We start from the raw sequence: 18,373 nt of genomic DNA, 5'->3' as shown, positions 1-18,373 counted from the left end.
AGAAATTATATTTGTTTTAGGCTGAAGAAGGAGGATACTATTGGGAGAAGAGAGGATCAAGGAAATATATTATCTTGATATACTAATTATGGAAATATAAAAATTATTATTGACTGTTAATTAACTATTATTGATTGTATATTTTTTTTTAAAAATCATGAACCAAGACAACACACTGTACACCAGGCACTAAGATTGTTATTGTAAAAAATCAATAAAACTCATACAAAAAAAAGGAAACTGGTTTAGGTACTAAAATTTGGTTGTTTACAATTATATTGTGAGAAAATCAGCAATTTCTGATAGGTATTCTATACTTAAGATCCTTTGCCTTAATATTAATTTTGCCTGATCTTCCTTTTGTGGTGCAGGTATGGTAGTCTTGGCTTACGTAAGAAGACATAACTGGAAAAGCCATAATGACTCAGTTTCTTTTGGATAGCCATTTCCCAAAAAGATTTGAAATTTTCTACAAGCATAAATGGGCCAGTCCACTAGGACTGTGGTATAGTTTTAGCCAGTAAGTGGAAAATATCTTTTGGATATTGATAGTTGGATTCAAGTGTATTGACTATAGCTTCCTATCAAAGCACTGCTGGTAACAAATAAAATGCTTCTCAAAAAATTGTTTGAAGTCTTTCTAAGTTAATCATGTTATCTATTCCCATTTGAGCCCCTTGTAGCAATAATTCTCAGACTTTAGCTGCAAACAACTTAACTGCCACAGGGATGAACTGTGCTCTTCTGGAAAAATAATATTTAAATATCTGCGCATTATGAGATAAATAATCCAGATGCACATTTCTGCTTCCTGAAATCTGAAAAATGATCCCTAAACATCTAATGCTCTTAATCCACTCACCTAAATTCCAACATCTCTTTGGCATTTAGCAAAAGAGAGAATCTTGGAATAATTTATTATTGGCTGTTCCTCAATAATGCTAGATTGATATCAAAGTTCTTTTAAGGCTAATGGAACAGTACTGGTGCCAGTGCTCTATGCATGAACAGCATGGAGTGATAAATTGATATGTCTGTGGGCTAATTTAGGAGGACGAAAGATAAAGTTACTTAAGTGAGAAACTGATGAATTCATATAGTAATTGAATAAAACTGGAGCCAATAACATCCCTGTCTAAGTCCTCCTTACTGCTATTTATGATATGTCCTTAATTACTATACCTGATCTTCATTTTGGTATTCTCATATATTTTAATAAGCTGCAAAAGTAGACATTTGATTATAGGGTATTCTTTAATTTATGCCACCATTTAGATCTAGATAATGTGTTGAAAGCTGACCTAAAGTCAATAAATTACCTGCGGGGGGGGGGGAACGATTTTCTGCATACTTTGGAGCATACTTAGACCAACACTTAGTTTGCAAGTAGGCCTGCCTGGATAGAGCAAAGGGGAAAAAAAGTAATTGCTAATGATACAAAGAATCTTGAGGGCTAGAAGAAGTTGTGTAAAACAGTTATTGCATGTTTGTATTTCAGCAAACTGGTGTTTTGTGAATGACTACAAGCCAGAGTGATCATATTATCTCAACATTCAAAATGTGCTCTTTGTTGTGACTCAGGGCCAGCCTGTGGGTCCGGCAGCCGGCTCAGATGTCTCGGATGACTCAGATGAGGGGGAGGAGGAGTGTGTGGAAGACGAACCGGCTGATGATGGTTTGGAGGCTTCGCAGAGCCCCCAGCCGGGGCCCTCTTCTCAGCTGCGTGAGCCCGATAGTGCGGAGGATGATGACCCACAGCTGGCCCTGTTCAAGGACGCCCGACGCAGGAGGCAGTCGAGCAGGAACAAACAGAGAAAGGCTGTGGGACTCCTCGGGAGGAGGCACAGGGAGGCCACGCCCTGATCTCTAAATAAAAGGAGTGTTTGGGGAAGGGCTGGTTGCTGAAAGCAACCCTTCCGTTTGAGGATTCAAGTTCCAGTGTTTTTGTTTCTTGTTCTGGTGTTTGAGTAATAAATCTTGGCAGACGCTTTTCAGCCTCAGACGCTCTCCAGTCTCTACTGTTTGAACAGGGGTTTGCCTTATTGCAAGGCCGGTAGCAGGCTGGTTCAGAACACTCTTTGGGGACATCACCCAATCTGATTCTCTCTCTGGATGTGTTCAGCTACAGAAAGGGTTATAAGAGGTATCTTTTCCCATACTACACAAATACACTTCAAGAGCATCCCGCTGTTGTTTCCTATAAAAATAATTTCGAAGTCACTCAGACCACCCGCTTTTCATAGATGGAATTTAGAGAGATGAAAAAGCTTGTGATTTCAACTGATTCTTCTTTGCTGCTGCTTTTTGTTTGTTTGTTTTTTTTTTGCATTGGGTGTTTGGTTTTTAGGAGGAAATTTATATATTGTTTGATTTCTTATTATTGAAGGGCAGGGAGCAAGTCATATCATAGAATAGCAAATAAAATATAGTTGATAAATGGCAGAGCAAGTACTTACTGTAACAATAGTGTAGTGGTTTACAAAGGTTTTGGTTGGATAAACCGCCCTCATGTATTTCGCATGAGTCCCACAAGTTTCTAAAATCAAATATGGCATATAAAATGAGAACTGCCCATTTTTATATCAATATCCCTCCACCCTTGCTTTAATCAAAACATGTCAATCCAGTTGAAAAAGGAGAAGAAATTTTAGCACAAATTTATATTTATGCAGGGACAAACATATTTTTTTATTTATTTTTTTAAATTTGTTTTTAACTTTTGTATCTTGGTTTTTTAATCACCCTGTAAACCGCCCTGAGTCCTTCGGGAAAGGGCGGTATATAAATGTAATAAAATAAATAAATAAATAAATAAATAAATAAATATGAGTTTTTCCTGAAAGCAGGAATTCCCCCCCCCACCGGAATATCAATAGACAGAATCAGTCCTTAAACAAAGAGTATTAGATGTGGACATCAGGATGAACTAAGCCAGGGGTCTTCAAACTTGGCAACTTTAAGACTTGGGGACTTCAACTCCCAGAATTCTTCAGCCAGGCTGGCTAAAGAATTCTGGGAGTTGAAGTCCCCAAGTCTTAAAGTTGCCAAGTTTGAAGACCCCTGAATTAAGCCGACTTCCATTCAGTGCAATTATAGGAAATTAATTCAACTGCTCTAGGAAGGGAAGGAATGATCGGATGGAATATCTTATGCAGGACGCTCCATCCTGTGAAAGTTTGTTGCATCTTTCAGTTGCAGAAAGTTATCACTCATTATAAATTGTCTTAAAATAGTTAAGTTTGCTTACTTTCAGGAAGTTATTCAATATAAGTCTTCTTAAAATAAAGAGCTTACTTACTAAGCTTATTAATATTGGGCATTAAACTATCCCAGGTTTCCAAATATCCAGCCCTAAAGCCATCCATTGAAAAAAGAATAAGTGGGGACTGTTCAAACCTAGAAGAAATCACAACATACATAATTTACTTTGTGTTAGCAGCATTATAGCAATTACTTGTAAAAAACAACAACAAATAATTTCCAAAAAATATTGTATACATTTCAATCTGGGATATTTGTGTGATGAGTGTAAGGTGGGGCTCGTCATAATTCAGCAGCATAATGGTTGACACCTCATTCCTTTAGTATAAAGATATGTGTCATCCTGTAGATTTTCACACACACACACACACACACACACATACAGAGAGAGAGAGAGAGACAGACAGACAGACAGATAGAAAGACAGACCCCTTAGGATATCCTAGATTTCAGGAGTACTGTATTTTGATATAGGATGTAAAAAAATTTAAAGTAATCATGAATTTCACTGGAACCCAATCAGAACACACCACTCTAGCTGGAATAAACACTAGATCAAGCTGTGTTCCATCTTGTTTCTTTTAATTCCCTGGGAGGAAAATGTGCCTGAAAAAAGATACAATGCTGAAAGCTAGACAGCACAACAAAACTTTATAAAAGCAAACAAAAAGAGAAAAGAAAGCCTAAGGACAGGTTACACTGTAAACACAGGGGATAAAAATATTCAGATTGTAATGGTTTCATAATTAGCTACATTGCTCTTTTAACAATCCATCCAATCAGAAATAGGAATCAAGTTTATAGCTTTGCAGAAGCCTATTGATCAAGGGGCAGCTTCCTGTGCATTTGGACAACTTGGCAGAGTCCAAAGTTTACAAACATGCTGAATATGGAAAAGTGGGTGAGCAATTAGATGAAAATTTTAAATTGCTACTGGTGATGAGCCAGTAGTAAAACTCATGAATACATAATAATGAAGAGAACTTGGGATTGGATACAATGAGTGAAAAGTGAAAATTTGCTGCAGAAGACCTTTTTATATTCAATGTTCCCCAACATGAATTAAACTTTGTTTGCATTGTGAGAGTTGAAGTTCAACATTTCTGGAGAGCACAAGCTGGGAACCAGCTAGGAAATTATTTACCCTTCACTATATAATCCACTTCCTTATTATGCCACAAGTGATTTATCCTTTTAAGAACTAATCAACATAGCTTAGAAAATGTGATCCCTGCCATCACAAGGTATAAGGGCAATAATGCATTTATGTAGTCATATGTATGCCAATGATACCACTCTAATGGCAGAAAGTGAAGAGGAACTAAAGAGCCTGTTGTTGCAGGTGAAGAAGGAGAGTGCAAACATTGGCTTGAAACTTAGCATTAAGAAAACCAAAAGATCATGGCATCCGGCCCTCTCAATCCCTGGCAAATAGATGGGGAAGAAATGGAGGTAGTGACAGAATTTATTTTCTTGAGCTCCAAGATCACCGCAGATGAGGACTGCAGCCAAGAAATTAAAAGAAACTTGCTCCTGGGGAAGAAAGCCATGGCAAATCTAAACAGCACACTAAAAAGCAGAGACATCACCCTGCCAACAAAAGTGCGTATAGTCAAGTTTATGGTCTTCTTAGTTGCAATGTATGGCTGTGAAAGTTGAACCACAAGAAAGATTCAGCACCAAAGAATTGAGGCCTTTGAACTATGGTGCTGGAGAAGACTCCTGCGAGTCCCTTGGACTGCAAGATGATCAAACCGGTCAGTCCTAGAGGAGATCAACCCTGACTGCTCTTTAGAAGGCCAGATCCTAAAGTTGAAACTCAAATACTTTGGCCACCTAATGAGAAGGAAGGACTCACTGGAGAAGAGCCTAATGCTGGGAAAGATTGAGGGCAAGAGAAGAATGGGACGACAGAGAATGAGGTGGCTGGATGGAGTCACTGAAGCAGTAGGCGTGAGCTTAAATGGACTCCAGAAGATGGTAGAGGACAGGAAGGCCTGGATGAACATTGTCCATAGGGTTGCGATGGGTCGGACACGACTTTGCAACTAACAACAACAAATAGTCATATGTTCAATTGAAACCTCATCAATCTCACAGATGTTCAAATATATCTGTATGTCTGGAGTCTATTGGTTTATCATTAAAACAAGCTCTACTGGAATAGGCACATGTTATTAAAGTTCAATAATCACTTTTTGCAAGCTGATTACAACTCAGTTTAAGATTCAAACTAAATATTGCATGCAAATGAATATGGTACTTTAGATGGAGAGATTTAAAATAGATAATAGAAGAGTGGCTCAGAATTCTGGCTTCTTTTTCTGTAATTATCTCTCCTAAAGTTGTTTGTCCTTCCAGAAGAATCAAAACAAATTTTTGCATTGCTATTTAAAGAGACAGTGTGCCCTATGCTAAACTTCTTAAGTAAAATACAGCTGAAACTCGAAAAATTAGAATATCGTGCAAAAGTTCATTTATTTCAGTAATGCAACTTAAAAGGGGAAACTAATATATGAGATAGACTCATTACATGCAAAGCAAGATAGTTCAAGCCGTGATTTGTCATAATTGTGATGATTATGGCGTACAGCTCATGAAAACCCCAAATCCACAATCTCAGAAAATTAGAATATTACATGCAATCAATAAAACAAGGAGTGTACATAGAACAATATCGGACCTCTGAAAAGTATAAGCATGCATATGTACTCAGTACTTGGTTTGGGCCCCTTTTGCAGCAATTACTGCCTCAATGCGGCGTGGCATGGAAGCTATCAGCCTGTGGCACTGCTGAGGTGTTATGGAAGACCAGGATGCTTCAATAGCAGCCTTCAGCTCTTCTGCATTGTTCGGTCTCATGTCACTCATCTTTCTCTTGGCAATGCCCCATCGATTCTCTATGGGGTTCAGGTCAGGCATGTTTGCTGGCCAATCAAGCACAGTAATCCCACGGTCATTGAACCAGGTTTTGGTGCTTTTGGCAGTGTGGGCAGGTGCCAAGTCCTGCTGGAAAATGAAGTCAGCATCCCCATAAAGCTCGTCTGCGGAAGGAAGCATGAAGTGCTCCAAAATCTCCTGGTAGACGGCTGCATTGACCCTGGACTTAATGAAGCACAGTGGACCAACACCAGCAGATGACATGGCTCCCCAAATCAACACAGACTGTGGAAATTTCACACTGGACTTCAGGCATCTTGCAGTGTGTGCCTCTCCATTCTTCCTCCAGACTCTGGGTCCTTGGTTTCCAAATAAGATGCAAAAGTTGCTCTCATCAGAAAAGAGGACTTTGGACCACTGAGCAACAGACCAGGTCTGTTTTTCTTTAGCCCAGGTAAGACGCTTCTGATGTTGTTTGTTGTTCAGGAGCGGCTTGACAAGAGGAATACGACATTTGAAGCCCATGTCCAGGATCCATCTTTGAGTGGTGGCTCTTGATGCACTGATTCCACTCCTTGTGAAAGTCCCCAACACTTTTGAATGGCCATTTCCTGACAATCCTCTCCAGGCTGCGGTCATACCTGCTGCTTGTGCACCTTTTTCTTCCATACTTTTCCCTTCCACATAACTTTCTATTAATGTACTTTGATACAGCACTTTGGGAACATCCAACCTCTTTTGCAATTACCTTTTGAGGTTTTCCCTCCTTATAGAGGGTGTCAATGATGGTTTTCTGCACAACTGTCAGGTCAGCAGTCTTCCCCATGATTGTGATTCCTACTGAACCAGACTGAGAGACCATTTAAAGGCTCAGGAACCCTTTGCAGGTGTTATGGCTTAATTATTTATTTTATTTATTTATTTTAATTCCATTTATATCCCGCCCTTCTCCGAAGACTCAGGGCGGCTTACAAGCTTAGCAGTAGCCTTCATTCTATGTATATGCCTGCTTATTAGGGCTTTCATACACCCCCCAAGCGGCATTATTACAAAGTCAGCTTAATTGCCCCCAACAATCTGGGTCCTCATTTTACTTACCTCGGAAGGATGGAAGGCTGAGTCAACCTTGAGCCTGATGGGATGCGAACCTGCACTAATTGCAGGCAGCTGGTGTTACTTAAGGAGGCATTAGCCCACTGCTCCACCAAGGCTGATTAGAGTGGGACACTTTGAGCCTAGAATATTGCACCTTTTCACAATATTCTAATTTTCTGAGATTGTGGATTTGGGATTTTCATGAGCTGTACGCCATAATCATCACAATTATGACAAATCACGGCTTGAACTATCTTGCTTTGCATGTAATGAGTCTATCTCATATATTAGTTTCCCCTTTTAAGTTGCATTACTGAAATAAATGAACTTTTGCACGATATTCTAATTTTTTGAGTTTCACCTGTACAATGGGAAGATGCAACCATTGTATCATTCTTGCTTTTGGTTTTGTAGTTTTGTACATAATCTTGTTAATATTTTAATATTTATGGTTTTAATTGTAAGCTACTCAGAGATGTGAGTGAGTGAGATACAGTAGTGGCCAAAATTGTGGAAACCTTTTGGGAAAAGTGTATAGTAGAAATGCCACCTTTGGTTACGTTTCCACCAATTTTTCTTCTAGTTTCTTTATAACTGTAGCCTTGTTCACTTAATAATACTATTTTACATCACTTTCTGGGCAACCAGTCAACTCTTTGCACCATTACTTTAATTTTATTACATTTTACAAGCTCACTAAATGAAAGAACACAAAAAACCCCAACCAACTTGGTAGTGATTACATAACACACTGACAAATGTTCTCCTCTCAGCTTCAATACATGACATCAATAACTGAATCCTACTGTGATCTCATTGGCTCATTGCCAAAACAAGATGACACCTGATTGGCTCTCTAAACACTCATGCTCATTGGCTACAATCAGATGAAGGAAAGCTACCTGATATCAACCTAAGTAAGTTGTGCTTCCTATTTCTGGTTATTTGGCTATAACTTTTCATAGAATAAAGTACAGATAATTGAACAAACTATGTTGCATTACATTATTGATTAAATTATCTTTCCATTGACATATAATTTTATGGTACTACTCAAAAAAGTGGTGTTATTAGCCATCAAAACTCAAAAATACACTTTTCCCAAAAGATTTCCACAATTTTGGCCACTACTGTATATAAATTAAATTAAATTAAATTAAATTAAATTAAATTAAATTAAATTAAATTAAATTAAATTAATTAAATTAAATTAAATTAAATTAAATTAAATTAAATTAAATTAAATTAAATTAAATTAAATTAAATTAAATTAAATTAAATTAAATTAAATTAAATTCTTACAAACTAGAAGTATGTATAATCATTGGAAAGGAACACATGGGATCTATGCTCAGAGTGAGGGCAGAGGTCTGATTCATCTCTCTTAAAGCAACCTAAGAATAATTTCTCATCGCCTCATATTACGGACAATGCTGTCCAACCAGGAGTGGAATTCACAATTGGGTTTTTATTTAAAGGGAGTTTTTGCCAAGCCTGCCAATAACAATACACGGAGAACAATACAGTGCTAGGCTAGGATCAAGAAGTTCCCAACTGAACTTCTGAAACCATTATACTGACCTTTAGACTAGGCTGCTTTCCCTACCTCCCTCCACCCACAAAAAAGTAAAAGGGAGAAGGTGGTAATGGTCCTAATTCTCCCCCAGACAATGTTGGGAAACTCCAGCGAGGCAGGGAGGTTTAGGGTTCAAGCAGGTAAGCAGTCCTTGTGCAGCGGCAAGAGGCATAAGTCTGATACCCCCACCCCAACTAAATCCCATGAAACCTTATCTGGTTGTTCCCAAGGTAAGGCGAGCAGTCTGGGGAGAAATTTGTAAAATCCTGTAGACTGAACATAATCAAGTCACTGGCTTGACCTTTCACGAGTGGATCTGGCTACTTGTGCCTGATACACAAGCAGGGTATAAATGTTCTGAATACAGCTGTTCCAGTTTTGATGTGATGCATTATTAAGATCAATCTCACGCATTGTTCTCAAAGGGGAAAAATCCAGAGACGATTTACTAGAACACTTGCAAAGGGAAGCATTGAAGGTGTGGTCGATTGTTCCAGTTTTGATGTGATGCGGTAACAAGGATTGTTTTAAACGAGGAAAGCCAAGAGACATCGTTTCCCAGAACACATACAAAAGGAACCATTGAAAGTTGGATCCACTCAAAACAAACTGGGGAAAATAAAAGCAAACAGCAGAAAAGTTTTCATAGTTACAGCACAGAACAAGACAGAACAGGTCACTCAACTTTCAAGCTACCTTCTCATTGCAACTCCCACCTCCTACCAGCTTCCCTGCAGGTATTTGTGTACTTGGTGCAAATCACGGCAGGAAGAAAATCAATGTTCATACGGCTCAACCTCTGCTTGCTTCTCTGTGAGCCAGGAGCTGCACTGTTAGAATGCTGACTGAAGTGGAAGCTAAGAGAAGGGCAGTTTTTATGAGAATAGATGGCAGTGGAAGTGGGGCGGGGGGGGGAATAGGAATATCATTAGAGACATTATTCATGAGATGTTGAATGTTCCATTTTGATAAAGTCTGCATAATAATGGCATGTTTAATATTTTTAATATGTTAACAATCACTGTAACTTGAAAGTTGTCATGTGTTGACATGACCGTCCTCGTTCTTAAGACATTTAAATTAAACATATAAGTAATATATTGCTCAATACACAGACAGAAAGTTAGTTTTCTTGCTGGTTCTCTATATCACATTTCATTATTCTTTCTCCAAAGCAAGTAGTGCTGAGGGCTATGTAATGTGGATAACAGTATGGAATATTGATTAAAGACTAGGATCCAGAACAATGTTTCTCAACCAGTTTCTCAATGTTTCTCAAGCAGTCTTCCAATATCTCAGGGCCTGCCACAAAGAAGAGGGAGTCAAGCTATTCTCCAAAGTACCCGAGGGCAGGACAAGAAGCAATGGATGGAAACTAACCAAAGAGAGAAGCAAGCTAGAACTAAGGAGAAATTTCCAGACAGAACAATTCATCAATGGAACAACCTGCCTCCAGAAGCTGTGAATGCTCCAACACTGGAAGTTTTAAAGAAGAGACTGGACAGTCATTTGTCTGAAATGGTATAGGCTTTCCTGTCTGAGCAGGGGGTTAGACAAGATGACCTCCAAGGTCCCTTCCAACTTTATTATTATTATTAACTGCAGCAACTTTGAGATGGTTGGACTTCAGTTGTACGCAGTGATTCTGGGAGTTGAAATCACTCCTCTTGAAGTTGCTGAGGATGAGAAATACTGATCTTGAAGATCGCCAGTCACCATAGGAGTTTTCTGGGTGATTTTGGGCTGATCACTCTCAGCCCAATCTACTATGTTACAAGGTCATTGTTGTGGGGGGAAAGCAGGAAGTAGGAGCATTTATATGTGCTATTTGTACCATATTTTCCGGCGTATAAGACGACTGGGCGTACAAGACAACCCCCTACATTTCCTGTTAAATTATAGGGTTTGGGCTATACTCGCCGTATAAGACTACCCCTCTTCAGACTTCCGGTGGCTGCGCGGCGACGGAGACAGCCTTCTCGGGCTGCCCGCGGCTCAGCTGAGTGATTTTCGCCCGAAACAGCGCCGATCAGCTGTTCGGGCGAATTTGAAGCCCCCTCCTCAGGAGAAGAGGAGGGGGTGAGGCCCCAGGTAGGGGTTGAGTTCTCCGGGGCCGCCTGAGCTTGCAGCTTGGGTGGCCGAAGGATCGAACTCCCCCGTAGCCTGGGTCGCTCCCAGCTGGCCAGCGCCTCTGCTCCTGACTTTATGGAGCAGAGCCAGGCGTCTGCGACCACCCCTGCCTGAAGGAAGGACTATGGAATAAAAAGAGCAGGCAGAGCGGTACAAGAGGAAAAGGTGAAGAGGATTATTTTATTCTACTCTCGAGCTTGATGGACTTTTTAAACTCTAAGTGAAAGTGCGTCACAATTGAAAGTAAAAGATGGCGGCTAAACCTCCCCCTAAAACTCTTCGGAGTGCTGGAACTTCCCCGGTGCAACAATCATCATTGCAGGCATTACATCCTCCTGATGTAGTGACATCGAAGGACTTACGAGATGCTCTGGATAAACTTTTGGAATCAATTAATCAATCAATGGGTGATAAATTTGCAAAGATGGAGGAGAAATTGGAGAAATTGGAGGAGAGAATAGAAGAGAGGATGGAACAGAAGTTCAGCGTGATGAAGGTAGACATTTTGTCTTCAGTGTATAAAGTGGCTGAATGTGTGGAAGATTTGGATGAAAAAGTCAAAGATTTGACTCAAAAGAATGCTATATTAGAAGCAAAAGTATTGGAGAATGAAGATTTAAGAGACAAAATGGATAGAGAATTGAGTCTTGCTCAATATTTCCAGATGCAGTTTGCCATTAGAATCAGAGGTTTAAAGGAGAATATTAAGGAAGATTTAAAGCAGATGGTTTCTGAGGCTCTCGAAGTGGTATTGAATCAGCCAGCATCTGAAATAAAAGGAGGTATGGATAAAGTGTATCGTGTGAACTCATGGATTGCTAGACAGAGAAAGCTGCCTAGAGATGTGGTGGTTTATTTTGCAAAAAGGGAAATTAGAGATGAAGTTATACAAGCTGCCTATGATACTAAAGTCGTGATTGCTGATCAAGAAGTTCTGGTTCTAAAAGAAATTCCTCCAAAGATTTTAAGGAGAAGGAAGGATTTTACATTTCTGGTGCAAGAGCTCAAGCAACGAGATATAAGGTTCAGATGGGAGATTCCAGCTGGGTTGATGGTGATGTATGAAGGTAAAAGGTACCGTTTGGTTACTGTGATGCAAGCGCGTGATTTTTACAATAATGTTTTAAAAGCAACCCCATTAACACTTCTGGAAGCTGCAAAGGGATCTGGAGAAGGAGAATATCAAGAGGCTGAAGATGGACAGATAGAGGAGAATGGTGCTGCAGGAGATCAAGTTATAACACTTTTGGATGATCCCAGAGAACAGAGGGTGACGCGTGCTGCTTTAAAACGATCAAAAAAGATAAAAGAACAAGATCAGCAGAAGTCTATGGAACTTTCACAACGTACTTACAGTCAAGTAGTGGGAGGTGGGAAAAGATTTGGATGAGGAATGTAAAATTTATATAAGTTTGAAATCTAAGAGAGAATTTTTACAAAATGTTTTATAGATGGTATTTAGATTTTAAAAAGCTAAGCATGTATCTGAATTATTAGCCTAAATGTTGGAGGTGCGGTGATAAAGACGTAATATATTTTCATATTTTCATATATGGTAGACTTGCAAAAAGGTTAAGGCTTTTTGGATAAAAATCTGATGGAATATACTAAGTTGATGTTGAATTTAATTACGGCAGCAAGACTTTTGATAGGATAGTATTGGAAAGAGGAACTGCCGACCATAGAAGACTGGATTTTAAAGGTTTCCGACTTGGTCGAAATGGTGAAGATTTCGGCCTATTTGAAAGATTACTCGCAGGAACGCTATATTATGGAAGGGAGAAAATGGCTTGAGTTTACTTAGAATAAGTATAGGGTTAAGAAGTTTTATATTTGAATAAGTCTTCTTTCTTTATTTTTTTTTCTATATTAGTTTTTTTATATATATATTTATATATATTTAATATTACTAAGGTTTGTTTTATCCTATATAAGCTAGAGAGTGATAGATTTTAGAGTTTATGGTTGTTAGTATATGGTTGTTTATGATTGTTTTTTTTATATATATACCTTGTACTTAGCTCTGGGAAGTCGGGGGGGGAGGGGGGGAGGGGGGAGAGGAAGGGGGGGAGGGAGAAGGGGGGGAGGGGGGATTTTTTAAGGGAAAAATTGTATGTTAAAACTTTTTAATAAAAAAAAAAGACTACCCCTCTTCCAACGCACACCAAATAAAAATTAAAAAACATCAGATTTGATTTTAATATGGTAATTTTAATTCAAATGCTTATGACATGCAGGTACTTAGTAGGAAAACTGTCACTTATAAACATAAGGCTGTTTGTCATCAAACATGTAAACATAAAACAGTGCAAGTGGATTAAACTAATAATAATAATAATAATAATAATAATAATAATAATAATAATAATAATAATAATAATAATAATAATAATAAGTTGGAAGGGACCTTGGAGGTCATCTAGTCCAACCCCCTTCTAAGGCAGGAAACCCTATACCATTTCAGACAAATGGCTGTCCAGTCTCTTCTTAAAAACTTCCAGTGTTGGAGCATTCACCACTTCTGGAGGCAGGTTGTTCCACTGGTTAATTGTTCTAACTATCAGGAAGTTTCTCCTTAGTTCTAGGTTGCTTCTCTCCTTGACTAGTTTCCATCCATTGCTTCTTGTCCTGCTTTCAGGTGCTTTGGAGAATAGCTTGGCTCCCTCTTCTTTGTGGCAGCCCCTGAGATATTGGATCACTGCTATCATGTCACCCCTCACCCTTCTCTTCGTTAAACTACACATACCCAATTCCAGCAACCGTTTCCTATTTTCCTAATTCACTTTTTCACTTTTCCTAATTCACTCTAAAGCTTTCCCTGCACAGAGCCTTAAGTAACACCAGCTGCCTGCAATTAGTGCAGGTTCTCATCCCACCAGGCTCAAGGTTGAGTCAGCCTTCCATCCTTCCGAGGTAGGTAAAATGAGGACTCAGATTGTTGGGAGCAATAAGCTGACTTTGTAATAATGCTGCTTGTGGGGGGGGGTGAAAACTCTAATAAGCAGGCATATACATAGAATGAAGGCTATTGCTAAGCACATTGATTTGTGCTCTAAATTGTAAGCCGCCCTGAGTCTTCGGAGAAGGGCGGGATATAAATGGGATTTTTTAAAAAAAGACCAAATGGGAGATCCGCTCCAGGTTTTCCAGCCAGCCCGCCCAGTTCCTGAGTCAAATGTGTCCTTAGAGCTAAGCAGCTGCTCTGACTGCACCTGCCTTTCAAGTTGCTCTTGCATTCCCCACCTGCCTACAGCTGCTCTTCAACTTTAGAAGGAAAGACGCCCAGACCCCAGCCTGTAAAAAATCACAGACTGCAGCTTCTACTCCAATTGGTCCCGCTTTCCCTGCGCAGACTAAATGGAAGATCCGCTCCAGGTTTTCCAGCCAGCCCTGTCCCTAAAGTTTCAGCACCCGGCGTATAAGACGACCCCTGACTTTTGAGAAGATTTTCATGGGTTAAAAAGTAGTCTTATACGCCGGAAACTACGGTATTTATATACAGTATACAATGCATATATATATGTATTTATATATGCTTTAGGAAAACCAGGATATAATAAATACTTTTATGAATAAAACAAAATTCTGTTGATGGCTTATAATATGTGGGAACTAAAATGGTTAAGCAATTATTCATTGTACTGGAACATAAGAAGAAATTCCAGTAAAGGATTGCCACGTGAGAGGACAGGCTACAACAGAAATGAATGTATTTGTATAAAAGAAAAAAAATGGACAGAAAAGCAGATAAGTGAATAAAGGACAGGAAGAAATTCAATCAGTTTATTATAGTTGAACTCAGCTGAAGTGAGTTTTTTTATTGTAAGCTACCCAGAATCATTCAGGTGAGATGGGTGATACAGTAATTTGTTGAATAAGCAAGTAAAATAGGGCTGGAGTCTATTTGCACAAGACAGTGAAGAGATTCTACCTCCACCCCACCAAAATATCAGTGACTTAGTCAAAGGTTTTGCCTGCCACACAGACGTCACTGATGGGTGTAATATCCTTGTTCTGATCACGGCTTGCGTATATAAGTTCACAGAGGTAACTGTCAACTATTAATTGGTAACTCTAAACCTAAACTAACCTGTTTGGCAGAGAGGGGAAGAAAGAACATAATTTATCTAATTGATCAGTGCATGAAACTCATTGAAGGGCAGGAATATCCTGGCAATCAAAAAAAGGAACAAGATCCCTAAATGCTTTCTCTGACGTCACTTTCTGAAGTACCATGGTCTGCCTATATCTCATATGCAGGCCTCTAAACATTTGTATCAGTTTGAAATAATGTTTATCAATAAAGGAAGCAGAACTTTTGCTACTTACTTGTGAAGCAAAGCAACCCTGTTTTCTTAATCTGCTTGTTAAACCTGCATACTGACTTACCCTGCTGGACACTGAGCAGCACTAGAAGAGGCACACTGATCTTTCAGCCATGATGTTTCCCCTGAAAAACACATATGAGAAGATAGATCTTAATTGCAGGCATTTAGATTAAAAAGAGACAAAGAGGCTGTTACCTTGTTTTATCTTTAGGAAACTTCGATCAGTCAGAATAGAGTTGGAAGGGACCTTGGAGGTCTTCTAGTCCAATCCCCTACTCAAGCAAGAGACCCTATACCATTTCAGACAAGTGGTTGTCCAGTCTTTTCTTAAAAAAACCTCCAGTGATGAAGCACCTACAACTTCTGGAGGCAAGCTGTTCCACTGGTTAATTGTCTTCACTGTTAGGAAGTTTCTCCTTAATTTCAGGTTGCTTCTCTCCTTGATTGGTTTCTGTCCATTGTTTCTTCTCTTGCCTTCTGGTGCTTTGGAGAATAAGTTGACCCCCTCTTCTTTGTGGCACCCAATAAAATACTAGAATACTGCTATCATGTCACCCCTAGTCCTTCTTTTCTCTAGACTGGCCATACCCATTTCCTGCAACTGTTCTTCATATGTTTTTGTCTCCAGGCCCTTAATCATCTTAGTTGGTCTTCTTTGCACTTTTTCCAAAGGAATAGAATAGAATAGAATAGAATAGAATAGAATAGAATAGAATAGAATAGAATAGAATAGAATAGAATAGAATAGAATAGAATAGAATAGAATAGAATAGAATAGAACCTTGGAGGTCTTCTAGTCCAGCCCCCTGGTCAAGCAGAAGAACCTATACCAGTGATGGTGAATCTTTTAGAGACCGAGTACCCAAACCCCACTTCTTTATCGCAAAGTGCCAGGGCTGCATCAGCATTGTGGTGCCCTCAGGAGGGGTAGGGAGTGTGGCCCACTGGGTGTGCATGGCTGTGATGGTCACAGCAGCCTGCCGGCCCCTTGATCGGTGCACTCTGGGGCTCCACACTCGCTGCCAATACCGGACCAGCCCTCCAGCAGCAGCAGCAGGAGTAGGGAAGGGGGGAGGCATGTGATGCAGACCGCCAGACACGCCTACTCCATCCCATCTGTTTTTGCTTGTGGTTGGAGAGCAGGTCGCTGCTGGTCATCTCAGCCCCCTCACAGATCTTGCCCTTGGCCCGAACTTGGAGCCTATTCCCCTCGCACACCTGACACACCTTGGCCCCGCCTTGGGCCGCCATCACCATCAGCTCACACACGTCCATTAGGCCGCTGTCGCCGCTGCTTGGAGCAGCAGCCCTGCCGAACAGAAAGGAGGCAAAGTGGCCAGCTAGCAAGCTTGAGTAGAGGTGGTAGAGCATGCCCATGCCCAGCAAACTAAAGGCCACCCCGAACATGGAAAGCCAGATTCCCATTGGCACCATGGCCCCCCAGTCCCAGCTAGGGTTGCATGCCTCCCCCCATCTCTGCTGGGCCTGGGCAGCCATGACACTGATGGGGATCCGGTTTTCCCCACTTGGGTGACCTTTGGCTTGCTGAGCATGCTCTACCACCTCTACACAAGCTTGCTAGCCACCCCGCTTCACCTCCTTTGTGCTGGGCAGGCAGGGGGTACCCTACTGCTTACTTCCCTCCATATAGATGTAGTACCACTAAGGACTACTCATTGGATACAGTTTGTCAGCCAGTTACAAATCCATCTAGTGGTGATACTGTCTATATCCCACATTTTTCTAGTTTTAGTTTAAGTTAAATGAATGAATACAAATGAGTTAAGTCCAGAGATGCACAATATACAGTATTCTGTTAGCTGTATGGTTAGGAAATTAACTAAATTTGTTTCTGAGGGGGGAAAAAGGTGTTATGAATATACTTGGCTAAGCTTTGCTGTAACCCAGATGGTTGCAGTACAATTGAGATAAAGAGATTAAATCTGATGCAAACTGGCAGGAGATTGCTAGAAGGAAGTTAACTTGGGTGCTAAAACTCTGGTTGCTCTGATCTCTAATTAAAAACCTGAGGAAACAGGATCCTTAAGGTAAATGGAGTTAATTATTAAGGGGAACAAATGGAAGATGCTGGTAGATAGCTTAGAGTCATTAAGAAAATCAGAACTGGGAGCCTCATGAAAAAGGGAAAAAATGTGTTCCCAAACTGAAAAGTCTTAAGGAACAGAAACAAATGTGGAGCTGTGTACAGATACATATAAAGGTAAAGGTAAAGGTTCCGCCGCTCATGCGTGCTAGTCGTTTCCAACTCTAGGGGCCAGTGCTCATCTCCGTTTCAAAGCCGAAGAGCCAGCGCTTGTCCGAGGACGTCTCCGTGGTCATGTGGCCAGCATGACTAGACGCCAAAGGCGCACGGAACGCTGTTACCTTCCCACTGTGGTGGTCCCTATTTTTCTACTTGCGTTTTTACGTGCTTTCGAACTGCTAGGTTGGCAGAAGCTGGGACGAGTAACAGGCGCTCACTTTGCTACGCGGCACTCGGGATTCGACCTGCCAAACTGCCGACCTTCTGATCAACAAGCTCAGCGTCCTAACCCACTGAGCCGCCGCGTCCCTACAGATACATATAGAAGCATACATATAGACTAAGAAATCAATGCAAAATAGTTGTAAAATTACTCAGGAAGAGCTAAAAACAACAGAATCTTGGAAATCTGAGTGTCCTTCCCCTCTCCATTTCTCTCACTCTCTATGTCTAAGTTAGAAAGGAGCATGACTGAGACTTTTACTCAAACTACTTTCTTGGAAGGGGGTCAAGCCTCACTTGTCTGATCATTGCCTTGGTAGCAGCTCTTTCTTCTGACCTTCAAGACCATTTCGTAGGCCTTCTACATACAGGGAAGACTGGAGAAGAACAGATAAAGTTTAGTTTGGTCAGCAACAGCTCGAAAAAAGATAAGGTTAGCCTAGAAATCTTTTTATCTTCAGGATATAAAAGAAATGCAAAACAAAGCTTCAAATTAAGGAGAGAGAGGAAAAAAACTACTCATGAATAAGCAAAAGACAAAAGTGACAACATAATTTTCTTCCCTTCCACCACCTTGCCCAACAGTTCCACTCCTTGCAATTGACAAGAGAGATAAAG

At 40.2% G+C, this 18,373-nt stretch overlaps 1 protein-coding gene across 2 annotated transcripts in view; it reads right to left on the bottom strand.

Moving 5' to 3' along the window:
* The window catches only part of ENPP3 (ectonucleotide pyrophosphatase/phosphodiesterase 3), an 83,943-nt gene that overhangs the window by 50,901 nt on the left and 14,669 nt on the right, over positions 1-18,373 (bottom strand). Inside the window, exons 5-7 of one of the 2 annotated variants that reach the window (XM_081312874.1) lie at positions 15,332-15,392; positions 3,299-3,396; positions 2,457-2,536 (exon numbers count right to left, since the gene is read on the bottom strand). In XM_081312874.1, coding sequence (XP_081169000.1) covers positions 2,457-2,536; positions 3,299-3,396; positions 15,332-15,392 — 239 coding nt within the window. Of the gene's footprint in view, positions 1-2,456; positions 2,537-3,298; positions 3,397-9,508; positions 9,532-15,331; positions 15,393-18,373 lie in introns of those variants that run through there. The other variant, XM_081312875.1, reaches the window with a different exon arrangement.

Source organism: Vipera berus (genome assembly GCF_964194415.1).
Source record: "Vipera berus genome assembly, chromosome: 1".
Classification (NCBI taxonomy): domain Eukaryota; kingdom Metazoa; phylum Chordata; class Lepidosauria; order Squamata; family Viperidae; genus Vipera; species Vipera berus.
The sequence above is the reverse complement of the archived record's forward strand: the minus strand, read 5'-3'. Positions and strand labels throughout refer to the sequence as shown.